At 39.5% G+C, this 26,715-nt stretch overlaps 1 protein-coding gene across 11 annotated transcripts in view; it reads left to right on the top strand.

Moving 5' to 3' along the window:
• eya4 (EYA transcriptional coactivator and phosphatase 4) overlaps window positions 1-26,715 on the top strand; it is a 76,790-nt gene that overhangs the window by 41,492 nt on the left and 8,583 nt on the right. For 9 of the 11 annotated variants that reach the window (XR_008603481.1, XR_008603486.1, XR_008603480.1 and 6 more), the window contains 13 exons: window positions 12-95; window positions 418-495; window positions 1,551-1,617; window positions 1,697-1,839; window positions 3,075-3,218; window positions 3,310-3,392; window positions 7,396-7,570; window positions 12,087-12,223; window positions 13,982-14,065; window positions 21,706-21,795; window positions 24,806-24,864; window positions 26,149-26,309; window positions 26,383-26,497. Coding sequence is in view for 3 of the 11 variants with exons in the window: in XM_055015815.1 (XP_054871790.1) it covers window positions 12-95; window positions 418-495; window positions 1,551-1,617; window positions 1,697-1,839; window positions 3,075-3,218; window positions 3,310-3,392; window positions 7,396-7,570; window positions 12,087-12,223; window positions 13,982-14,065; window positions 21,706-21,795; window positions 24,806-24,864; window positions 26,149-26,309; window positions 26,383-26,497 (1,420 nt within the window). In the remaining 8 variants the exon portion in view is untranslated. The remainder of the gene's footprint in view (window positions 1-11; window positions 96-417; window positions 496-1,550; window positions 1,618-1,696; window positions 1,840-3,074; window positions 3,219-3,309; window positions 3,393-7,395; window positions 7,571-12,086; window positions 12,224-13,981; window positions 14,066-21,705; window positions 21,796-24,805; window positions 24,865-26,148; window positions 26,310-26,382; window positions 26,498-26,715) is intronic. The other 2 variants (XR_008603482.1, XM_055015816.1) reach the window with 1 other exon arrangement.

Raw genomic sequence — 26,715 nt, 5'->3', positions numbered from 1 at the left:
TTCGCCCCCAGGTGAGAGCATGACCGTTCTAAACACGGCTGATTGGCTGCTGGGCTGCAGCAGCCCGCCCCCCGGCGCCGCCTCCAAGGACTATGGTACAGAGGTGCATGAGTGTGATGGAACCAGCTGGGTTCTGAGGTTCTGCTGTGTTCTCTGTGATCTGGTTGGCTTTGGTTTGCTGTGTTCTGCTTGTTCTCCTGCAGGGTTCCACCGGTCACCTCCTGATTGATAAACAGAACCAGTTTGTGGTTTTTATAATCCTGAGTTTAAAGAACCTCAGAGAACTAAAGGTGGCGTCCAGGAACCCTGCATCAGCATTATGTTCTCCAGCTGCATGGACTTTGGTCTTCAGGTGTTCTTTGTTGGAGGTTCTTCTGCTGGTTCCACTCTAACTCTGGTTCTTTCTGCCTCTTAAAGTGAAAATGGAGCCGATGAACAGCAGCGAATCCGTGACGACGACGGGCGACACGGCGCTGGACACGTACGCAGGTTCAGGTAGGAACAACCTTCAGACCTTCACCTGTCAGTCCTCAGATGTTCTGAGCTTCAGGTCCATCATCAGACTCTCAGATCAGATTCTGGAGGTTCCTCTCTGCTGAGCTCTGACTCCTCTTTGGTTCTGTTGGAGCTCCTCTCCAGTCTAAAAGCTTCAGGTTCTGTGTTCGGATCAGCTCAAGAGGTTCTGCTGCTCAGACAGAAGACTGGGAGAGACAATAACTGACTCTGGAGAGTTTGACCAAAAGGACTCGAAATTTGTTGGAAGTGACTCAGAATTTGTACAAAATGACAGAATTGTCCACAATCACTGAAGATGTGTCAAAAATGACTGAAAATCTCCCAGAATGGATAAAAATGTCTCCAGAATGAGTCAAAAATGGTTGAAAATGATTCAAACTGTGTCCAGAATAACAGAAGTTCATCCAGGATGATGTGAAACTGGTCCAGCATTAATAAAAAAAAGTCCAAAATGGTGATGAAAATGACCAAAAAGTTGATGATTGCTTTCCCTTTGAACCGTTAGCCTCAGTTAGCAGCTCTTTATACTAAGCTAAGCTAACAGTACTGTAGTCAACCAATGAGAGGAGGTGAAAACAGTGATGTCATGATGCAACAGAAAAGAAAAACATTTATTAGAAAAAGCGGAAACGTTTTAGGAGAAGAATTTTAAAAATCATGCATTAATTCATTATTGGCTGATGGATGAAGAACAAACTCACCTCTAACCTGTTGGTTCCTTTTGTTCTTGGTTCTTCCTACTGGTTCCTGGATGTTCCGGCTGATTCCTGGTTCTCCCTGCTGGTTCCTGGTTCTTGTGGTTGGTTCTTTCTGGTTTCTGTTGGTTCTTGGATGTTCCTACTTGCTGGTTCCTGCTGGTTCCTACTGGTTCATGGTTGTTCCTGCTGGTTCCTGTTGGTTCATGCCGGTTCCTGGATGCTCCTGCTGGTTCCTGCTGGTCCCTGGTTCTTCCTACTGGTTCCTGCTGGTCCCTGGATGTTCCTGGTGGTTCCTACTGGTTCCTGGTTCTTCCTGTTGGTTCCTCCTGGTTCCAGTCATCACCACCAGTGGTTACAGTCCTCGATCAGCCCACCAGTACTCTCCTCCTCTCTACCCCTCCAAGTGAGTCTGAGCCCTGCACTGGTTGTCCACATTTTACCTGCAGAGTTACTCACCTGTCCTCCCCACCTGTCCTCTCCAGACCTTACCCCCACATCCTGTCCACACCGGCCGCCCCTCCGATGCCGTCCTACGCCGGCCAGCCTCAGTTCAGCAGTATGCAGCAGTCCAGCGTCTACACGGCGTATTCTCAGAGCGGCCAGGCATACGGACTGTCCTCCTATGGTACCAGAACCTCTATATCTGTAGAGAACCTCTATATCTGTAGAGAACCTTTCTATCTGTAGAGAACCTCTATATCTGTTGAGAACCTTTATATCTGCAGAGAACCTTTATATCTGCAGAGAACCTTTATATCTGCAGAGAACCTTTGTATCTGTAGAGAACATTTAGATTACATCTGTAGAGGTTCTTGGTCTTAATATGTGTAAACACTAATGAAGGGAACCGACCAGATGGGGTTGTGTCGTTACTAATCTAAATAATGAAATGTTTCGCTGTTGGTTTTAGTTTGTTTGTTGTTGTGGTTCCATGATTAGCAAACAAAACAAACATGTTCTTAGAAGTTCTAAAATGTGTCTCTTAAAGAGCTCATGTTCTGCTTTTAGTTTTTCCTTCAGTGTGGTGACTTCCGGTTCATGTTAAAGGTTCTACCAGACTTTAGAGACTGTTCTAATAATTATAAACTGATTTAAATCTGGCCTTCATCCTGGTTAAAGGTTCTCCTGGTGCAGTAAGGATCTTCTCCCAGAGCTCCTGGAACACCTTTAGAACTATAAAGATGCAAAGAAGCATCAGATTTTATACTGTGGATCCATAAATACCACAGTTCAGATGTTCCACAGACAGCAGATGTCAGAACAATAATGGTTCCTAAATGGTTCTTCAGAAGGTTCTCTGGTTCTTCAAAGAAGCAGCTGAAGAACCTCTATATGTAGGAGATGGTTCTTCACCTATTTTATCTGGTTCTTTGAAAGTTCTTCATGTTTATTGGAGTTCTTAACAAATATAATATTTTATGTATTTTCCCCTTAGATCTGGATGTGATGCTGTATTTATGTATAAATAATATATATGATGTATTTCTTCCTCAGGTCTGCATGTGATGCTATAGTTATATATAATATGTAATAATATATAATCTCCATATTTTAATGTTTATTTCAGGTCTAGGTGTGATGCTGTAGTTATGTATCTAATATTTATAATATATAATCTCTATATTTTAATGTTTATTTCAGGTCTAGGTGTCATGCTGTAGTTATGTATCTAATATTTATAATATATAATCTCTATATTTTAATGTTTATTTCAGGTCTAGGTGTCATGCTGTAGTTATGTATCTAATATTTATAATATCTAATCTCTATATTTTAATGTTTATTTCAGATCTGGGTGTGATGCTATAGTTATGTATATATAATCTATATAATATAATATTTTATGTATTTTTTCCTTAGACCTGGGCGTGATGCTTCCTGGTATTAAAACAGAAGGAGGACTGACCCAGAGTCAGTCTCCTCTCCAGACTGGACTCAGCTACAGTCCTGGATTCACCACACCTCAACCTGGACAGACGGCCTACTCACCCTATCAGATGCCAGGTCAGCTCCCCAGCAGCCAATCACAGCGCAGGAAAAGTACTGTCATCATTTTAAATCCTGAATAACCCTGAAAGGTTCCGTCTGTTCTCAGGTTCCACTTTCACTCCATCTTCAGGCCTCTACGCCTCCAACAACTCAGTGTCCAACCCTGCCAACTACACCGCCACACAGCAGGTAGTATAATAATATATATACACTGTAAAATATTAAATATAATATATAAAACTACCAGCCAACTACACCGCCACACAGCAGGTAGTATAATAATATATATACACTGTAAAATATTAAATATAATATATAAAACTACCAGCCAACTACACCGCCACACAGCAGGTAGTATAATAATATATATACACTGTAAAATAATAAATATAATATATAAAACTACCAGCCAACTACACCGCCACACAGCAGGTAGTATAATAATATATATACACTGTAAAATAATAAATATAATATATAAAACTACCAGCCAACTACACCGCCACACAGCAGGTAGTATAATAATATATATACACTGTAAAATAATAAATATAATATATAAAACTACCAGCCAACTACACCGCCACACAGCAGGTAGTATAATAATATATATACACTGTAAAATAATAAATATAATATATAAAACTACCAGCCAACTACACCGCCACACAGCAGGTAGTATAATAATATATATACACTGTAAAATATTAAATATAATATATAAAACTACCAGCCAACTACACCGCCACACAGCAGGTAGTATAATAATATATATACACTGTAAAATAATAAATATAATATATAAAACTACCAGCCAACTACACCGCCACACAGCAGGTAGTATAATAATATATATACACTGTAAAATAATAAATATAATATATAAAACTACCAGCCAACTACACCGCCACACAGCAGGTAGTATAATAATATATATACACTGTAAAATAATAAATATAATATATAAAACTACCAGCCAACTACACCGCCACACAGCAGGTAGTATAATAATATATATACACTGTAAAATAATAAATATAATATATAAAACTACCAGCCAACTACGCCGCCACACAGCAGGTAATATAATAATATATATATATACACTGTAAAATAATAAATATAATATATAAAACTACCAGCCAACTACACCGTCACACAGCAGGTAGTATAATAATATATATACACTGTAAAATAATAAATATAATATATAAAACTACCAGCCAACTACGCCGCCACACAGCAGGTAATATAATAATATATATATATATACACTGTAAAATAATAAATATAATATATAAAACTACCAGCCTTACACAGATTTATATTCAGTCAGACATTAATTAATAATCATCAGATTTCCTGTAGATGAACTAAATGTTCCACAGAGATCTGAATGACTCTTTATCAGCTCATGATTTTACATATCTGGTGGTTTTGTGTCTTTTTATGGTTATTTCACGTATTTTTATGGTTATTTTACGTCTTTTTATGGCTATTACGCATCTTTTTATGCTTATTTTCAGTCTTTTTGTTGTAATTTTGCATCTATTTGTGCTGGTTTTGTCTCTTTTTATTGTGGTTTTCCATCTTTTCGTGGTAATTTGTGTCTTTGTGGACATTTCACAGCTTCTAGTATTGTTTGCACAGCTTTGTGTTGATTTTGTGTTTTTTTTTGGTGGTTTTACATTTTTTGTGGTTATTTCAAATCTTTTTGTGTAGATTTTGCGTCTTTTTGTTGTGATTTGTGTCTTTTCATCGTGGTGTTCCATGTATTAGTGGTGATTTTGCTTGTTTTAGTGGTGGTTCTGTATCTTTTCACTGTGGTTTTGAGTCTTATTATCATGGTTTTGTATCTTTTAGTGGATGTTTCACAGGTTTTTGTGGTGATTTCACATCTTTTTGTATTTTATACTGACATGAATAGAACATAATCCTGGAAGCTGTTGATGTAGAACTTCTCTCATGGTGGAAGCAGTGATAAGAGCAGATCCACCAACGGATCCACTAGAACACCTGTAGAACACCTGTAGAACACCTGTCGAACATCTAGAGAACACAGATCGTTGTGTTTGCAGGCTTCTTCTTCAGATGTTTTCCTCCAGATCAGACCATGCTAACACGTCTCTGGTCCAGTAAAATCCATTTTCAGTCTTTTTCTGGCTCCGATCAGTCGTTTTTGAGAGCAGAAGTGTTTCCACAGCCGTTCCCATGCAGCTCTCAGAAATAAAACCCCAAACACACAATTAGTCTCCGTGAAGGAGTGTTCTGTTCAGGATATTTCTCCACGTCCACATGATGGATTGTATTGTGGAAGTAAAATGCTTAGAGGGGATTTGAGTGTCTGGCTGTGATAGATGTGGCTGTTTACAGGAAGAACATCCAGGTTTGGAACCAGAGGCTGGATTTACAGAGAGTGTTTGAGTTGTATTAGTCATGTTGTGAGGAAATAAATCTGGTTCAACAGTCGCTCTGTGGGGACTGAAGCTGGTCTGTGTCACTCACTGTTGGGTTTAAATGGTGGCAATGGTTTAGAAATAAATGCAGCCCAATGGGAAGGTTCTCCTAATGTTCTCCTAAGTCAGGAGAGTCACGCTCATCTTAGTCCAGGTTCCACATCCAGTCCAGTCTGATCTCCAGTGATCCAGACCAGTACAACCAGTAAAACCACAGCAGAATAACCTAGAAATAACCACAACTCCTCATGGTTCCGAATGTTCACATTTAAGGAATTATCTTTTTACTAAACATCATGAACAACCTGAAATTTATAAAGAAAAATAAGTTCAGTTTCAAAAACATTCAGCCTCAGTTTATCATTTCCACATTACAACTTCCAGATCACAGAGTGTCGACAAAGGAGCACAACATTCAGTCATCTGGAACTGAACCAGAGAGGATTTACTGGAGGAACAACACCACAAAAAGAGACAAAAAAGACAGAAAACAACAAAAACAAGACAAAATATTACAAAAATGAGACACAAAATGACAAAAAAATGACAAAAGCGAGAAACAAAAGGACAAATAAATAGACGAACAAAACAAGCGAGACAAATAGGAAACACAAAATGACAAAATCAAGAAACAAAACGACAAAAACATGAGACAAATGACAAAAGTCAGACAAAAAAGAGAAAAATAAGACAAAAGGCAAAATATTTAAAAAACGAGACACAAAATGAAAAAAGATTAGGCAAACGACATGAAACGACAAAGAAAGAGACAAAAAATTAGACAAAAAAGTTACAAAGCGACAAAAAATGGACACAAACAACTAAATGAGACAAGAAATGACAAAAGTGAGAAACTAACAAAAAAGTACACAAACAACACAAGCAAGATGAAAAAAGACACAAAATGACAAAAACGACACAAAACAACAAAAAAAGCGAAACAAAAAATGACAAAACACAAGTGAGACAAAAAGGAAACACAAGGTGACAAAAACGAGAAAAAAAGACAAAACATGACAAAATTCAGACGGAAAAAGCCAAAAGACAACAAAACAAGACAAAACTTTACAAAACGAGACACAAAATCTCAAAAAATGAGACGAACGACAAGAAACAAAACACAAAGAGATTAAAAAATTTGACAGAAACATTACAAAGTGACAAAAAAGTGGACGAATGACGCAAGAAGGAAACACAAAGCAACAAAAACGAGAAAAATACAACAAAAACGTGAGACAAATGTATTTTACTTTCTGGTCAAAACAACTTGTCATGGTCTAGAAATTATTATAAATTCATAGTTTTACTAATTTACAATCTGCAGTTAATGTCTTCTCTGGAATTTTTACACTTTGAGGGCCGGACTGGACCCTCTGGAGGACCACTTTTGGCCCGCGGGCCACATGTTGGACACCCCTGTCCTCAGTGATAGACCAGAATAAAGCAGCTGTATCTGTGGGAACAAAGTGAGTCCAGCTCCTGGTTTATGAGGACCAGAGATGGACGCAGTGACAGCTTTAGAGCGCCACCTCGTAAAAACATCCATCCCATCCATCCCATCAGGGTTTTACGGATGTAAAACCCTGCAGCACACGGCTCTGATTGTTCCACAGATATAAAAGACGGAACAAAGGAGATAAAACATCCCAGAAATGAGAGGGAACCTTGTAAACATGTCCCAGACCTTTTCACAGAACCGAAACATCTCAATGTTCTGCTTGCCGTTCTCTCTGCAGGACTATCCCTCCTACAGCACTTTCGGCCAAAACCAGTACGCCCAGTATTACTCCGCCTCTACCTACGGAACCTACATGACCTCCAACAGCGTGGATGGAACCGGTTCCACAACCGCCTACCAGCTGCAGGACCCCAGCCCCGTCATGACTGGACAGGCCGCCGAGCTCCACCCAGGTTAGTGACGGAACCAGAACCAGAACCAGAACTTCAGTAAGATCTAAAGAAACGTTGTGGTTCCATAAATAAATACCAAACGGTAGATGTTCCACAGCCACCTGCAGCCAGGATCTCAGAAAAATAACGGTTCCTAAATGGTTCTTTAGAACGTCTTTATTTAGAGGATGGTTCTTCATTCTGTGGTTCTCCAAAGGTTCTTCACGTTTATTGGGGTGCTTTGGTTCTTTGGCAGCTTGAAATCTTTCTTTTGTTCTGGATAAAACATCAGAAAACGGAGAAATGTTCGTCTAAGATTCACTGAATCCCAAACTGGCGTCTTAGAACATGATGTTCTGCCCGACCAGCAGTCCAGAACCCAAAATATTAGATGTATTCTAATGGAAGGAACCCAGAAATGCTGCAGATTCATACTTTTCTGCTTAAAAAACACTTAAATGATTATCAAGTCCTTTTATCAAGGTAGAACCAGGTGGACCAACAAAGAACCATCTGGAAACGGTTCCTCAAAGAACTTACTTTGTCTACAGTTCTTTGGAGTGGCATTAATGGCACCTAAAGGAACCATTTTTTTGTTGGTTCTTTGAGGCGACTTTGGGGAAGCACTGTTCAATGAAATGGTTCTTTAAGGAACATATTTTTATTAGGGTGCTTTGGAGAACTGTTTATGTTCTCTATTGGAACCATTTCTTGACACGAAATGTTTGGGTTTATTTACAGATTGTTCTAAAAATAGTTCTTTAAAGAAACTATTTTTGTTAAAGTTCTTTGGAGCTCCATATATGATCCCCAAAGGAACCTTTTCTGACGATTCTCTGAGACAGTTTTAAAAAATGGTTCTAAAAGAATGTGTTTTTGCTCTTTGAATCTCCATTTATGGTTTCTAGAAGAACCATTTCTTGATGGTTCTTTGAGGCAACATTGGGGTTCTTTAAATTCAATTCAATTCAATTTTATTTATATAGCGCCAATTACAGTCAAATTGTCTCGAGATGCTTTACAGAACCCATATGCCTGAACCCCCAGAGCAGCCCTAAGGAGACAGTGGCAGGAAAACACCCTTTTAACAGGGAAAAAAACCTTAAGCAGAACCCGGCTCTAATGTGGGGGAACCATCTGCTGCTGGCTGGACGGGTTGAGAGGGACAGAAGAGGTAGAGAGATAGAGATAGAGGTGGAGGTAGAGGGATAGAGATAGAGGGATAGAGGTAGAGGGGTAGAGGGATAGAGGTAGAGGGGTAGAGGTAGAGGGGTAGAGGGATAGAGGTAGAGGGGTAGAGGAATAGAGGTAGAGGGGTAGAGGGATAGAGATAGAGGGATAGAGGTAGAGGGGTAGAGGGATAGAGGTAGAGGGGTAGAGGTGGAGGGGTAGAGGGATAGAGGTAGAGGGGTAGAGGAATAGAGATAGAGGTAGAGGGATAGAGGTGGAGGTAGAGGGATAGAGATAGAGGGGTAGAGATAGAGGGATAGAGGGATAGAGATAGAGGGATAGAGGTAAAGGGATAGAGGTAGAGGGATAGAGGTAGAGGGGTAGAGGTAGAGGGATAGAGGTGGAGGTAGAGGGATAGAGGTAGAGGGGTAGAGGGATAGAGGTAGAGGGGTAGAGGGATAGAGGTAGAGGGGTAGAGGGATAGAGGTAGAGGGGTAGAGGGATAGAGGTAGAGGGATAGAGGTGGAGGGGTAGAGGGATAGAGGTGGAGGGGTAGAGGTAGAGGGATAGAGGTGGAGGTAGAGGGATAGAGATAGAGGGGTAGAGATAGAGGGGTAGAGGGATAGAGGTAGAGGGGTAGAGGTAGAGGGGTAGAGGGATAGAGGTAGAGGGGTAGAGGGATAGAGGTGGAGGGGTAGAGGGGTAGAGGTAGAGGGGTAGAGGGATAGAGGTAGAGGGGTAGAGGGATAGAGGTAGAGGGGTAGAGGGATAGAGGTAGAGGGGTAGAGGGATAGAGGTGGAGGGGTAGAGGGATAGAGGTGGAGGTAGAGGGATAGAGATAGAGGGGTAGAGATAGAGGGGTAGAGGGATAGAGGTAGAGGGGTAGAGGTAGAGGGGTAGAGGGATAGAGGTAGAGGGGTAGAGGTAGAGGGGTAGAGGGGTAGAGGGATAGAGGTGGAGGGGTAGAGGGATAGAGGTGGAGGGGTAGAGGTAGAGGGGTAGAGGGATAGAGGTAGAGGGATAGAGGTGGAGGTAGAGGGATAGAGATAGAGGGGTAGAGATAGAGGGGTAGAGGGATAGAGGTGGAGGGGTAGAGGTAGAGGGGTAGAGGGATAGAGGTAGAGGGATAGAGGTGGAGGTAGAGGGATAGAGGTAGAGAGGTAGAGGTAGAGGGGTAGAGGGATAGAGGTAGAGGGGTAGAGGTAGAGGGGTAGAGGGATAGAGGTGGAGGGGTAGAGGGATAGAGGTAGAGGGGTAGAGGGATAGAGGTAGAGGGGTAGAGGTAGAGGGGTAGAGGGATAGAGGTGGAGGGGTAGAGGGGTAGAGGGATAGAGGTAGAGGGGTAGAGGGATAGAGGTGGAGGTAGGGAGGCGGGGAGACAAGAGGTCTTTACAGAAATGGTTCTTTGAAGAGTTCATTTTACTGAAGTTTTTTGGAGCACAGATTTTGGTGCCTAAAGGAACCATTCTTTAAAGGTACTTTGAGGCACTTTTGAAGGAGTTTTTCAGGAACTTATTTTAACTTCAGTTTTTTGGTCTCTTATAGCCCAAAGGAACCATTTTAATGTTTTCAGAGGCACCTGAAGAGGTTCTTTCATGAACTGAGTTGAACAGGAACTTGTTTTTGCTAAGGTTCTTTGGGGATGTGATTTATAGCCCAAAGGAACTCCTTTTAAAGGTTCTTTGAGGCACCAAGAACTGAGTTAAACAGGAACTTGTTTTTGTAAAGGTTCTTGGGGCCGTTTCTAATTTTCTGATGGTTTTCTGAGCCATCTTTGGAGTATTTTCAAAGAACTTCATTCCCAAAGGATCTATGTGGATATAAAAATGGTTCTTGTCACAGTGGAGAACCTTTCCTTTTGTTCTGACTGTGGTTCCCTGCATGGTGTTGTCTGATTGGAGGATCAAAGTGTTTACATGAAGCTCAGAGACTCTGATTGAATTTTACACTTTTATAGACAAAGAGAGAAACTAAAGGAGTGAGAACAGAACCCAGCTTCACGTTCTGTTTCTGTTCTTTGTTCTTGTTTTTGTTCTGTTTGTTTTGGCTCCAGCTCTGGAGGCTGATTAAAGCAGATCATCATTCTTCCTGTTGCTTTTCCTCTCCATGACTTTTTCACTTTTCCTTTTTCTTTAACCTGAAAATCTGAAAACTATCAGTTCAAATATCAGCAGTAAAGATCCGTCTAAGTAAACAGATCAAGGCTTTACTCTACGGTTCCCTAACGTATAGTCCTAATAGTCAGACTCAGTGGTGTCTCCAGATGGTCCTGGTTTCTTCTTCCATCATCTCTAGTAGTTCTAACCAACCACCTACCAACATGCTGATAGGAGCCTTAAAATTTACCCAAAATTAGCTTTTTAAAGTTTTCTCTGGTGAATTATCAGAAACCAGAAACACATCCAGGAACCAATGATTGTTTCTAGGACTCTAAACTGTTCACACTAGGATACATCCCATAATACTGATGATCACAGATGGTTAAATATAAACATGGTGGCCAACTTTGTCCAAAAAGATTCAAAATCTGACTCAAAAATGCCCAAAACATTGACCAACATGACACAAAAAGTCCACAATTACTTAAAATGTGCTCAAAATACCTAAAATTGGTAAAAAATGATTCAGGATTTCTCCAAACTGATCTAAAATTTGTTTAAAATGACAAAAACTTGTTCAGACTTACTCATAAAATGTTCAGAATGACATGAAAATAGTCAAAAAGTTCTAGAAAATAATCCTGCTGATCAGAAACCAGATTCAGTGTTCAGACTGAGACACCTGGATGGATTCCAACTGATCTGGAGTCAGTTTTTCCCAGAACTCAGATGTGTTTCTCCTCCTAAATGTCATGGTTCTGTCTGCTGGACTGATGAAGTTCTGAGGCTCAGAAATGATGGAAAAAGTCCATTAAATGATCAATCTGGACCCACCTCTATAGAACTCTGGAAATATTCCCAGAATGTTTTGATTTCAGACAAAGAAAGGAAAAGTTCCTCCAGCTTTCTATTGGGTGTTTCTGCCTCTTTGTTCTTAGGTTTATTTTGGTTTTACCTCTGGAGGCTGATTAAAGCTGATCATTCCTGTGTTCTCCTTGGTTCTGCCGTGGGTTCCAGAGTTCTTGTGGCTCTCTGTCTGATTGAGATGTCTGGTTCTGGTTACTGAGCAGTTATCCATCCAGTATCTCAGAGCAAAGCATCAGATTACTGACGGTGATTTACGGCTCTGTCCACCTCAGTCAGCGCTGCTTTTCTCTGCTGTCAATCAAGCTGAATTATTAAAGCAGACGTCTTATTACCGTACGCTCTGACTTATGGTTCCTCCTGCAGCGCTAAAGTTTAGATGAAATGTGCTGTTTGTGCTGCAGGAGACTTTGACACGGTCCAGAGTCCGTCCACGCCCATCAAGGAGCTGGAGGACCGAGCCTGCCGGGGTGGAGGCTCCAAGTCCAGGGGCCGGGGCCGCAAGAACAACCCGTCCCCTCCGCCGGACAGCGACCTGGAGGTAGGAGGACCAGGAAAGACCTGGAATTAGTTAGCATCACCGTTCAGGATTTGGAATGTTCTCAGGACGTTACAGTAAAACCTCTGTGTTTACAGTCCGACTGAAACGAGTCAAAAACGTGTCGAAAATTACTGAGGTTTCCAAAAACGACTGGAAGCTTGTCCTGAACAATTTAGAATTTGTCCAGAATCACCCAAAATGTGTCTAAAATGACAGAAACTTCCAGAAAAAGCCTCCAAATTCGACCAAAATGATGAAAAATCTGTGGTGGGACACAATTTTTTAAATTAATCTAATTAATTGCAGGCTTTGTAATTAATTGCAATTAATTGCAGTTTTGTCAAATAGCAATATTTGACACAATAATTTAAGTTTTTCACTTCAAATAAAATTGTGGTTGACAGTTGAATCAATGAATAGACATATATGTGTTTAAAATTTATAAAAAAAATTAAATGGGACATATAGAATAAAGTGAGGTTGATTTAAAGCCTGAATTTAGTTGTTTTTTCCACTGTATGACACATAAAATCAGCATAAGTAGTTCAAAGAGCTTCAGAAAGTTGAAAATCCAGAGATTCATTCTGTTTTCATCATTTCTGGGTCTGATAATGCTGTCATTTTGATGGTTCTTTTTATAGGAATATCAATTTTTATTTATGTAATTTTTTATAAACAAAAAGTTTATAATGAAGTTATTAAAAGAGATATTTTTGTTGTTTAGGTTATTCCTCCTCCAAGGAGGCAGAGCCTCAATGGAGTAAAAACTTAAACCACAAAAATGTTTCATTTCTATTTATCTGCATTTTTCATCTGTCTGCTACATTCACAGATTACTGCAAATCTAAGTGCAATTATAGCGATTTTATTCAACATTTTAAGACTTTCTGTAAACTCAAGCACTGTCTAGAAAAGTGGTCTATTATGGGATGGCTACACCGTTAGCATGACTCGTAGCTAACGTTAGCTCTGGTGCTAACAGCAACATGTTTTACATTGAGGTGATACCGTCGGCTTGAAGTGACGCAGTGATCAGAAAACTCTTTGTTGTACAATTTGCACACAACCAGGCTTTTATCCAAGCTGCCATCAGGAAGATTTTTAAAAGGAAACTTTCTGTTCAACAAGCTCAATCTCGTCTTCCTTCACTGTTCACCAGCGCCTGACTTCACTCAGTACTTTCTGTGCTTCTTCTTCATGGCTACAAACAGACTTTAGGTTCATTACCGCCACCTAGTGGGCTGGAGTGTTCATCAGAGTTACCAGAAATGAGGGAACTGAGGAGGGTGCGATTAAATTTGTTAATTTATTTAAACTTTGACTTCATTGACTTAAAATTGTCCAAAATGACCTGAAACTCGTTCCAATTGACTCCAAATTTTTCCAAATAAATAAAAACATGTCCAAAATGACAATACTTTGTCTACCGTGTTTCTAAATTCATACATAATGTTTAAAATCTAATGAAAATGAAAAGATGCTCATTGAAAACACTTTACCTTCCTACGCTCTTTACTGAACCTAAAAAGAATGACTCCAAACTTCTCCAGAATGAGTCAAAATGTCTCTGAAATGAGTCAAAATGTCTCCAAATGGACAACAACATGTCGAAAATGTCTCCAAACAGTTGTTCCACATCGTCCAAAATGGAAAGAATGTGTCTATAAAGTTGTCCAGAGAAGGACCTGGAGGCTGATGGAGACACCTCGGTCCGTTTGTGTTTCTGTATGAAATAACTTGTGTTTTTTTTTCCTTCAGAGGGTGTTTGTGTGGGATCTGGATGAAACCATTATCGTCTTCCATTCTCTGCTCACGGGTTCCTACGCTCAGAAGTATGGAAAGGTAAGACACTGATCCAACCTGCTGTCTTTACTGAGACATCTTCAGTTCCTGCTGGGATCATCTCTACGTCCAAGAAGAAAGCATTGATTGTCTTGTTGTGGACAGAAACTGTTGATCAGCTCAAACTGCTGGAGCAAAAGTTCAGAATTTGTCCTAAACAACAAACAAATGTCCAAAATTACTAAAAATGTTTTCTAAATTATTTAAACTTGATCATAAATGATTGAAGATTTGTTCAAAATGGTTCAAAATAATAAAAATGGAATTACTCTGCATTGTTTAAAATAACAAAAACTGGTCCAAAATGACAAAAACTTGAACAAAATGACTGAAAATTTGTCCGCCGTCAGTTAAAAATCACCCAAATTACTCACATTTGTCACAAAATACTGAGAATCTATCCAAAATTAAGTTAAAAATGACTTTAAATTTGTCTGAGGTGACGTCTTATGTGACTCCAGATAGTTTCTTGATGCACTACTGGAACATCCAACCTTTAGTATACTGAGTTCATATTTATTCTGCTAGTTTAGCTTCTTAAAGCAGCACAGAGAATCATTTATTCAGGATTAAAAGGATCATTCCAGATTTGGAGGACATTTGGGCTTCAACATGTTTGAAAAATAAATCTTCTCTTCTTCAGTTTTCTGCTCCATATTGATCAATAATAGGTAATAAATTGGCTCAGCTTCCACATCAATGGCATCATTTTTATTCCATGTTTTCTGTGCTGTTTGCTAACCCTACTCTAATCCATGCTAATGTGATCTTTTTCTCAGCAGTAGAAGCTAGATATTTAGCTGCTGTTACTGCTGACCAAGAGGACAAACTGACTGATGGAAAACAGTCCAAAGAATTAGTCTGATCCTGATAATATGAGCTGGAGGGAGACATTCAATCAAGAAAGATGGAAAATAGAAGAGAGGACATAGCTTTGCTCTACACATTCTGTAGGAAAACTGTTGGATGATGGAAACGACAAAAATGAGGCACAAAAGACAAAAACAAGACACAAAACAGAAACGTCATCACCAGGTTCTGCTAACATGTTGTGGGACACGTTCCATGAATGATAATTATTATTTAAAATATTATGTTGATTATACAAATGTTCCCACAATTACAGAGACATGAATGAAAAAATAAAACCCAAAAAAGGAGATTTAATTTTAACGGTTTTATTAGAGATCCAGTTTGGTCATCAGGGGGTGGACAAGAGAAAAATGGCATTTTAGGGGAACTCCAGACTTATTTGGTATTTTATAATATGTTCAATCATTTTTTTCTCCTAGTTTTTACAGATTTGGTCTCAGGACAAGAACATTTACACACTACTGATGTTTTAGGGTTTTTAATACATGGATTGTTTGAAATTTGACGAGTGGGACGTAGAATGTCCTCCAGTTCTGGAACAACCCAAAACATGTTGGAGACGTTATTGTGTTTTAAATTAAAACCTGAAGCTTTTATTCAGGATTCAAACATCTCCAACACGTTTTATCTCCAGCAGCTCTTCCTTTCTGAGCAGATTATTCCCATCCTGAATGTTTGAGATCCGTTTCTTTGGTTCTTAATCAGCGTCTCTGGGTGGTGGATGTGCTAACTCCTCACTGGCTGATGTTGATTCCAGCTCCTCTGAACCGGTCCGGTGGTCTCTGCTGTTTATGGCTCCCTTTACTTTAACGGTTCTTGGCTCCGGTCAAATCAGCCGCCGCCAAGGCTGCACATTTTTATTGGGTGATGTCGTTTCCTGTGGGCACCGCCGGCCGGCCGGCTCGGTTCTGCTTCCTGAAGCCGTCCTGATGTTGGTGTTTGGCAGCTCTGGGGTCGGCACTGTGGCTCTGATTGGGTTCCTCTGGATGTTTGGCAGCTTTGGAGGGTGAAGAAAAGCCCGGCTGAGCTGTAAAACTCTCCGACTGGAGGAGATTCAGAACACATGTGGTTCTGCTGCTCCGGTTCTGTTTACTGCACAGAACCCAAATGTAGGTTCTGTGTTTGTCATCACTTTAAAGTTAATAATGAACGAGATGTTTTCACTGACTCAGAGTTAATGTGATGATAAACTTCACCCAACAGCAGAACACCAAAGAGTTCTTCATCTGCAGCTTTGGAATGATTATTGGACCTCCAGATGTTCCACTCAGCAGGCTTCAATCATTTCTCTTTAGTTTGATCAACAGTAGTTAAATAATCACAGTATCCTCTAAAAGACGCTAAAAAACATTCAAGAAGATGTTTTAAAAATGTTGAAAAAATGTTCGAAATGACAAAATGTTTTTTAAACTTTTAATTCTTTAGTTTCAAGAACTTAAGGGCAAAGTTCAGTTTTGGTTCTTTGGTGTCCAACAACCAAAAAGAGGTTTGGTTCTTTTGTTTTCAAGGATGGAGGTGAGAAGTTCTGTCTTGGTTCATTAGTTTTCATTCGGGAAAAAGGAGAACTTCAGCTCTCTAGACGTCCAGTTCTGAGTCTTTGGTTTGCAGGAATCAAAATGGAGAAGTCCAGATTTGGTTCTGTAGATTCCCAGAACCAAAAGAGAATTCCAGTTTTGTCTTTTGTTTCTAAAGAACCATAACAAGAAGTCCAGTTTTGGTTCTTTGGTTTTGAAGGAACTGAAAAAAGAAGTTCTGTCTGGGTTCATTTGTTCTCAAGAACCAACAAGAGATGTCCAGTTCTGGTTCTTTGGTTTCCAAGAACCAATAACAGAAGTCTAGTTTTAGTTTGTTGGTTTTGAAGAAACAAAAGGAGAAATTTATTTTGACTTTTTGGTTTTCAAGGACTAGAAAGAGAAATTCTGTCTTGGTTCATTGGTTTTCAAGCAGCAAAAGGACAACTTTGGTTTTGGTTCTTTAGTTATGAAGAACCAATAGAAGAGGCCCAGCTACTTTTGGTTTTCAAGAATCAATAGGAGAGGTTTGGTTTTAGTTTGCTGGTTTTGAAGAACCAATAAGAGAAGTCTTTTTTGGTTCTTTGGTTTAGAAGGAATTAAAAAGAGAACTTTAGTTTTGGTTCTTTGGTTTCCAAGAACCAACAGCAGAAGTCTAGTTTTAGTTTGTTGGTTTTCAAGAAATAAAAGGAGAAGTTTCATTTGGTTCTTTGGTTTAGAAGGAACTGAAAAGAGATGTTCTGTCTTAATTCATTAGTTTACAAGCACCAAAAGGAGAACTTCTGTTTTGGTTCTTTGGTTATAAAGAACCAATGAGTTAAGTCCAGAATTGATTCTTTGGTTTAGAAGAAACAAAAACTTTAGGTTTGCTTTACTTTTTAAGAGCCACTAAGAGAAGTTTGGTTCTGTTCTCAGGAATACAGGAAATACTAACATTAATAATAATTATATTTCAGATGGTCTCCAGTAAAACCTATAAAGACAACCAGAATCTGCAGCATTAAATCTACAGCTGGTTTTATTGGACATGTTCGTCCATGAAAATCACCAGATCTAGCGCTTCACTCGTCGTTTCTGCAGGTTTGAAGCTTCAGCGTTTGAAATGATGAGTTAAACTCTAAATATCTGCAGCTCTGAGAAGTTTGGTGGCAGCTGAGTCTGTTCACACCTTCGCTTAAAATAGTGTTTACACCATCGACACACAAACCAGAGCCGACGAGACTCATCTGGCATCAATACCTGAACACACACACTCTTATTATAACTATATATACACTACATTTATATAATAAATACATATAAACACACATTACACTCTTATTATAACTATATATACAATACATTTATATAATAAATACATATGAACACACACACTCTTATTATAACTATATATACACTACATTTATATTATAAATACATATAAACACACATTACACTCTTATTATGAACATCTAGACCTCTATGAACTCCTAGACCTCTATGGACACCTAGACCTCTATGGACACCTAGACCTCTATGGACACCTAGACCTCTATGAACACCTAGACCTCTATGGCCACCTAGACCTCTATGAACATCTAGACCTCTATGAACACCTAGACCTCTATGAACATCTAGACCTGTATGAACACCTAGATCTCTATGAACATCTAGACCTCTATGAACACCTAGACCTCTATGGACACCTAGACCTCTATGAACACCGAGACCTCTATGAACACCTAGACCTCTATGAACATCTAGACCTCTATCAACATCTAGACCTCTATGAACACCTCGACCTCTATGGACACCTAGACCTCTATGAACACCTCGACCTCTATGGACACCTAGACCTCTATGAACACCTAGACCTCTATGAACACCTAGACCTCTATGGACACCTAGACCTCTATGAACAACTAGACCTCTATGAACACCTAGACCTCTATGAACATCTAGACCTCTATGAACATCTAGACCTCTATGAACACCTCGACCTCTATGGACACCTAGACCTCTATGAACACCTCGACCTCTATGGACACCTAGACCTCTATGAACACCTAGACCTCTATGAACACCAAGACCTCTATGGACACCTAGACCTCTATGAACACTTAGACCTCTATGAACACCTAGACCTCTATGGACACCTAGACCTCTATGAACACCGAGACCTCTATGAACACCTAGACCTCTATGAACATCTAGACCTCTATGAACATTTAGACCTCTATGAACACCTAGACCTCTATGAACACCTAGACCTCTATGAACATCTAGACCTCTATGAACATCTAGACCTCTATGAACACCTCGACCTCTATGGACACCTAGACCTCTATGAACACCTCGACCTCTATGGACACCTAGACCTCTATGAACACCTAGACCTCTATGAACACCTAGACCTCTATGGACACCTAGACCTCTATGAACACCTAGACCTCTATGAACACCTAGACCTCTATGGACACCTAGACCTCTATGAACACCGAGACCTCTATGAACACCTAGACCTCTATGAACATCTAGACCTCTATGAACATTTAGACCTCTATGAACACCTAGATCTCTATGAACACCTAGACCTCTATGAACATCTAGACCTCTATGAACATCTAGACCTCTATGAACATCTAGACCTGTATGAACACCTAGATCTCTATGAACATCTAGACCTCTAAGAAGCGTTAGCTTCATTTAAACACTGATTTTATTAGGTTGTCTGACAACAAACCCAGCAGTTAAAAACAACGACTTGTTCCCATAAAGTTTGATGCTAAAGTCTGTACCACCATCAGGAGAAACATTTCTTTAGCTGCTCTGAGCTTTAAAACATCCAGACTTTAATATTCAGACAGAAACTTTCTGACTGAATATTAATTGATTTGAATCATGTTTTGCAGTTTAATACATAAACCTTTAGCTTCCACTTCCTGCTGTTTGTCAGAACAACATGAACTGAACTGAAATGACTAGATTGTATTTCTGGAGGTAAATTAATGCTTTAAACCAGAGGTGTCCAACATGAGGCCCGTGGGCCAAAAGTGGTCCTCCAGAGGGTCCAATCCGGCCCTCAAAGTGTAAAAATTCCAGAGAAGACATTAACTGCAGATTGTAAATTAGTAAAACTATAAATTTAAAATCATTTCTAGACCATGACAGGTTGTTTGGATCATGAAGTAAAATACTAGATTGTTCATTGTTTCATTGTTCTTTTGTCGTTTTGTGTCTCGGTTTTGTAATATTTTGTCTGTTTTTGTTGGTTTTTTGTCTTTTTTTGTCTGACTTTTGTCGTTTTTTTCTTTTTTCTCGTTTTGTGTTTCCTTTTTGTCTTGTTTGTGTTTTTTGTCTTATTTTTGTCATTTTGTGTTTTGCTTTTTTCATTGTTTTGTGCATCATTTTTGTCGTTTGTCTGTTTTTTTTGTTTCTTTGTAACTTTTTGGACTTTTTTTCTTGTCATTTGTCTCATTTTTTGTCGTTTTGTTTCTGGATTTTCTCGTTTTGTGTCTCATTTTTGTAATATTTTGTCTTGTTTTTGTTGTTTTTTGTCTTTTTTTGTCAGATTTTTTGTCGTTTGCCCTTTTTTGTTGCTTTGTAATTTCTCTTTTTTTTTAACTGTCGTTTGTCAAATTTTTTGTTATTTTGTGTTTCCTTTTTGTCCCACTTGTGGTTTTTGTCTTGTTTTTTGTTGTTTTGTTTCTCGCTTTTGTCATTTTTTTGTCTGACTTTTGTCAGTTGTCCATTTTTTTGTCGTTTTGTAGCTTTTTTGGCTAATGTTTTGTCTCTTTTTGTTTTGTTTCGTGTCGTTTGTCCATTTTTTGCCATTTTGTTTCTCGTTTTTGTCGTTTTGTCTCATTTCTGTTATATTGTGTCTTGTTTTTTTGTCTTTTTTCGTATCATTTTTTCCCTTTGCTTCTCGTTTTTGTTGTTTTGTGTATTGTTTGTCTCGCTTGTGTTGCTTGTCCATTTTTTGTTGCTTTTTAACTCTTGTCTCTTTTTTCTTTTTTGTGTCGTTTGTCTCATGTTTTGTTGTTTTGTGTCTTGTTTTTGTAATCTGTGTCTTATTATTGTCTTTTTTTGTCTTTTATTTTGTGGTTTTGATCCTCCAGTAAATCCTCTATGGTTCAGTTCCAGGTGACTAAATGTTGTGTTCCTTTGTCGACACTCTGTGATCTGGAAGTTGTAATGTGGAAATGATAAACTGAGGCTGAATGTTGATGAAACTGATTTTATTTTTCTTCATAAATTTCAGGTTGTTCATGATGTTTAGTAAAAAGATAATTCCTTAAATGTGAACATTAGGAACCATTAGGAGTTGTGGTTATTTAGAGGTTATCATGCTGTGGTTTTACTGGTTTTACTGGAGATCAGACTGGACTGAAGGTGGAAGCTGGACTAAATGAGTTTGACATCTCTGCTTCAGACGAACCTTTTAAGCTTCAGGTTGAGTTTAGTTTCAGGTTTTCTTCTTCATCTCTCAGCTTCCCTCCCCTCTCTCTCTCCCTCCTTATGTCAGTGTGTCCTCGCTCGCCCACTTTCGCTCCTTCCTGTTAGCTCGATGCTATTCTGGTCGTCTGACGGCGCCAGCGAATCGTGTGGCGAGCTGTCGACCCTCGCTGACCTATCACAGATGATGGTTTTTGCAGCTGAACCTCTACACTCCATCCACATACCACACACACACAGTAACACACACACACACACACACAGTAACACACACACACACAGTAACACACACACCCACCCACACACACACACACACACACACACAGTAACACACACACACACAGTAACACACACACACACACACACACACACACACACACAGTAAAACACACACACACACACACAGTAACACACACACCCACACACACACACACACAGTAACACACACACACACACACACACACAGTAACACACACACACACAGTAACACACACACCCACCCACACACACACACAGTAACACACACACACACACACACACACAGTAACACACCCACCCACACGCACACACACACACAGACACACACACACACAGTAACACACACACCCACCCACACACACACACACACAGTAACACACAGTAACACACACACACACAGTAAAACACACACACACACACACACACACACACACACACACACACACACACACACACACAGTAACACACACACACACACACACACAGTACCACACACACACAGGTTTGAACAGGTATGTTGCAGGTGTGTTGCCATGGTGATGATGTGGTCTGTCTCCTGGTCAGGACCCTCCCATGGCGGTGACGCTCGGCCTGAGGATGGAGGAGATGATCTTCAACCTGGCCGACACTCATTTATTCTTCAACGACCTGGAGGTGAGAAGAACTCACCTTTTTCTCCAAAAAATTCACAATTTCGTGTCATTTTTTGTTGTTTTATGGCTATTTTTTATGTTTTTGTGGTGATTTTAAAATCTGTGATGAGTTTTGAATGTGTTTGTGGTAATTTGGGATTTTTTATGGTGATTTTGTAACTAAGTGTAGAGGTTGTGTCATTCAGTGTGGATTTTTGATGTATTTGTTGTGATTTTTCATCTTTTTCTCCAAAAAATTCACAATCCCATGTCATTTTTAGGGTCCGAGCACCGACGGTGCGAAGACCCTATTGGAATGCAAGGAATTATTTATTATTATTATTATTATTATTATTATTATTATTATTATTATTATTATTATTATTATTATTATTATTATTATTATTATTATTCTTTTCCGGACTTTTGAATTGCCATTTTGGCGGCCTTATCATACCCCAAAACGCGTCAAACTTGGCATGCTCATCAGGACTGGCAAAAAATTTGATATTTTATGGGAGTTGCGCATGTGTGGGGCAAAATGGCTCCATAGCGCCCCCTGGAAAATTAAAAATTTTGTCATTAGGCCAACTTGCACGATGTTTTATGTACAGCTACAAAATTTTGCATGCATATTCAGCACATCAGGAAACCCAAAAAAGTCAATCATGGCCACGCCCTAACACCAACAGGTGGTCGGCCATCTTGAATTAGCTGTAAATTTTTCAAAATTAATAACTCATCGGGGATAAGTCCGAGAGACCTCAAATTTGGCCAATATATGCAAACACCTGATGAAAAGTTATCAAAATGTTCATCTCATTTCAAAGGGCGTGGCCATGGCGTCTCCCAAAAAAATGGATCCTTCGCCATGAAAAAGGAAGTGGTGTCTGACTCAGCTGTACATGCTCCAATCTGCCTGAAATTTCACATGTGTGATCAATGTCCAGCCCTGACAACATCCATGTGGTTATATACATTCACAGTCATAGCGCCACCTTGTGGTAACAGGAAATTGACATTTTTCACACTTTGATGTACTATTCTTAGCACGTTGATCAGATTCACCTGAAATTTGGTGACATAAGCCAGAACACATTGATGATGATCCCCAGAGAAAATGGTGGCTCGTCATCAAAGGGCGTGTCTGTGGCGGTGCGGCGAATTTCGATTTCTCGCCATGAAAATTGAATTATTTATATCTCAGCTGTACATGGTCCAATCTGGACCAAACTTGATATGGTGGACACCAGTCCGGGTCTGAACACATCCACATTCATAAATTTAAAAATACTCATAGCGCCACCTATTGGCAACAGGAAGTAATTGTCATTACATTTGCACCTACCATTGCCGGAAACTTTGTCATATCATCTCGAAAATTGGTCAGCTGAGTGGTTACGCCTAGGCGATGCCACAGTGTGAAGATTTTGACGATTCATACAACACTGTTGCCGTGGCAATGCATCGTTGCCGTAATAAACAAAGTACTTTTTGACAGGTTAAAAATGCTCAAATGCTCGCCAAAATTACCACACATATCTGGACCCGTAACCCATTTGATATTTTAGGAAAACTGCACATGTGTGTGGCAAAATGGCTCCATAGCGCCACCTGGAAAATTTCAAACAGTTACCACGGCCAGTACGTATGACCTAGAATTATGAAACTTGGTAGGCTTATGTAACTCGTCAAGACACACAAAAATGTAATTGACACCCATTCCCAAAACTCAACAGGAAGTCGGCCAGTTTGAATTATATGTCATACTTTTTGACGATTTTGGGTCATTTTTGTACATTTTCAAAAGCTATAAACTCAAACAGGGTAACACCGAGAGAGCTGAAATTCGGCCAGGATGTACTCCAGGCATGGGTGATCAAAAGTTATCAAAATGCTCACCTTAAGTCTGAGGGCGTGGCCATGGCGGCCTCGTGAATTTTGATACTTCGCCATGAAAAATCAACTGCTGTGTAACTGCCCTAAACATGCTCCAATCTGCCTCAAACTTTACATGTGTGATCAGAGTCCAGTCCTGATCACATCCATAGGCTGACATAAATTCTCGGTCGCAGTGCCACCTGGTGGACGGAAGGAAATGCTCTATAACTAGCCTGTACATGGTCCGATCTGCCTGAAATTTTATATGCGTGATCAGAGTCCGACCCTGATCACATCTGTAGGCCGACATACACTCTCGGTCGCAGCGCCACCTGGTGGATGGACAGGAAAAGCTCAAAAGTAGCCTGAACATGCTCCAATCTGCCTGAAATTTTACACGTGTGATCAGAGTCCGGCCCTCATCGCATCCGTAGGCCGACATGCACTCTCGGTCGCAGCGCCACCTGGTGGACATGCGTGGATTCGCCGACCAGCACGGATGCGAGGACCCGTCCAACGCTGCTTGCAGCTTTAATTGTTGTTTTATGGCTGTTTTTCGTGTTTTTGTGGTGATTTTTGAACACTTTGTGATTTTTTTTGACTGTGTTTATGGTGATTTGGGATTTTTTATGGTGATTTTGTTTCTACGTGTAGAGGTTGTCATTTAGTGTGGATTTTTGATATTTTTGCTGTGATTTTTTGTCTTTTTCTCCAAAAAATTCCCAATTTCGTGTCATTTTTTGTCATTTTATGGCCGTTTGTTGTACTTTTGTGGTTATCTTGCACTGTTTGTGATGGTTTTTGCCTCTGTGATGATTTTTTTTTTTATGGTGATTTTGTAACTAAATTTAAATGTGTCATTTAGTGTGGATTTTTGATGTTTTTTGGTGATTTTTGATCTTTTTCTTTTTTAAAAATCATCATTTTGTGTCAATTTTTGTCTTTTTATGGACGTTTTTGGGTTTTTTTCTGGTGATTTTGCACTTTTTGTGATGTTTTTTTTCATCTATGGTGTAATGTGCAAGAAGCACAAAATCTTTCCTGAGCTTCCAGTTAAATGCTGCTGCTGCCTCCTAGTGGACCTGCATCCTGTCTGCATCCTGATACTGAGGTTCTAACTGAGGTTCTAACTGAGGTTCTGTTGTTAACAGGAATGTGATCAGGTCCATATTGATGACGTGTCATCAGACGACAACGGCCAGGACTTAAGGTGATTATTATACATTTAACACTTTGGTAAAATATTAAAAAGATTATTTAAAACGTGCATAAAAAGTATAAACAGTCTGAGTCACTTCAGTTAGTTCTGTAAAATATTTAAACAAAATCTGCAGAAATAAAACTACCATCCATTGAATGTGGTGAGAACAGACAGAATAGTTCCATCAGATCAGAATCACTGAATGGATCCAAGAGAGTATAAAAGTTTTAATACTGGACCTTGAAAATGGAAAATAAATTGGAAAAGGGTCAAAATGTTCAACCTTTGCTGGTCTAGTGTCTCCATCAAGTTCCTGTAATGGATGGATCCATATTTCTACTAAAATCCAGTCTTTGGTCCACATTTCTCCAACTGTTGAGGCTCTAACATCAGTAGAATCTGATGAGTTAAAGTATGGCAAGAAAACTTTTGCTATTTTGACTTGAAAATTGTCCAATATTACTCAAAATTAATTCAAAATTACTTAAAATTTGTCCAGAATGACTAAAAGTTAGTCCAAAATTACCTCAGAGTTGCTGAAAATTGATTCTACCATGCTGAATATTACTTAAAATTAGTTCAAAATTTCGGGAAACTTGTCCAAGATCACTGAAAGTTGTCCAAAATGTCAATAATAAATACTTATTGGCATCTTGAAATTGAAAAAAGAGCAAAATTTTCAAACTTTGGTGGTGTTGTGTGTCCATAAAGGTCCTGTAAGTGTATGTCTATGGATGGATCCATATTTCTACTAAAATACTGTCTTTGGTTGACATGAATCTTGTTCAAAATTGTTTGAAATTTGTCCAAAATGACTAAAAAAAATATCCCCCGTAAACAAAAAATTGTTGAAATGACAAAAATGATTAATTATTCGTCCTTGAAAATGGGGGAAAGCGCAAAATCTTCAGACTTTGGTTGACATTTTCACCAAAGATGACTGAAATTTTGTCTGAAATTGAAATTTGTCAAAAATAGATAAAGATGATCCAAAGTGACTGGAAAATGTCCAAAATAATCAATTACTGGTCCTTGAAAAGAGGAAAAAGTGCAAAACCTCCAATCCAGGCTGGTATAGTGTCTCCATAAAGGTCCTGCTAAGTGTCAATCTATGGATGGATCCATATTTCTACTAAAATACAGTCTTTGGCCAACAATTCACCAACTGTTGAGGCTCTAACATGAGTAGAATCTGATGTGTCAATAAAACTCCAACATCTAGACCTCTATTTTTTATTCATTTATCTATTTTATGGAGCAGATTTTTAATAAACCTGGGTATTATTGTTCCAGTACTTACAGTTTTGCGACTGATGGCTTCCATGAAGCTGCAACCAGCGCCAACCTCTGCCTGGCCACGGGGGTCCGAGGGGGGGTGGACTGGATGAGGAAACTGGCCTTCCGCTACCGACGGGTCAAAGAGCTGTACAGCTCCTACAAGAACAACGTGGGCGGTGAGCCAATCAGAAGGCAGCTTACTGCTCAGAGGGAGGTGGAGAACGTTCAGGTCATGATGTTTGTGTTCAGGTCTGCTGGGTCCGGCTAAGAGGGACGCCTGGCTGCAGCTCAGAGCAGAAGTAGAAGCTCTGACCGACTCCTGGCTCACCCACGCTCTGAAGTCTCTGTCCATCATCAGCTCCAGGTGAAGCTTCAGCACTGCAGAGATCACTAGAGTCCTCCACCCAGAACCTCCTCAGAACCATCTGGTTCTTCATCTCCGGTAATTTTATCAATGATCAGAGTTCTACCTTCATACTGGGAATATTTCCGGAGTTCCAGGTCCTTGAAGTTCATAGAGGAGAACATCTCCTGGAGAAAGTTCTAGAGTAGACCTACCTACAACTGGAGAACGTTCTAGAG

This window comes from Amphiprion ocellaris, chromosome 12 (assembly GCF_022539595.1).
Source record: "Amphiprion ocellaris isolate individual 3 ecotype Okinawa chromosome 12, ASM2253959v1, whole genome shotgun sequence".
Lineage (NCBI taxonomy): Eukaryota > Metazoa > Chordata > Actinopteri > Pomacentridae > Amphiprion > Amphiprion ocellaris.
The sequence above is the reverse complement of the archived record's forward strand: the minus strand, read 5'-3'. Positions and strand labels throughout refer to the sequence as shown.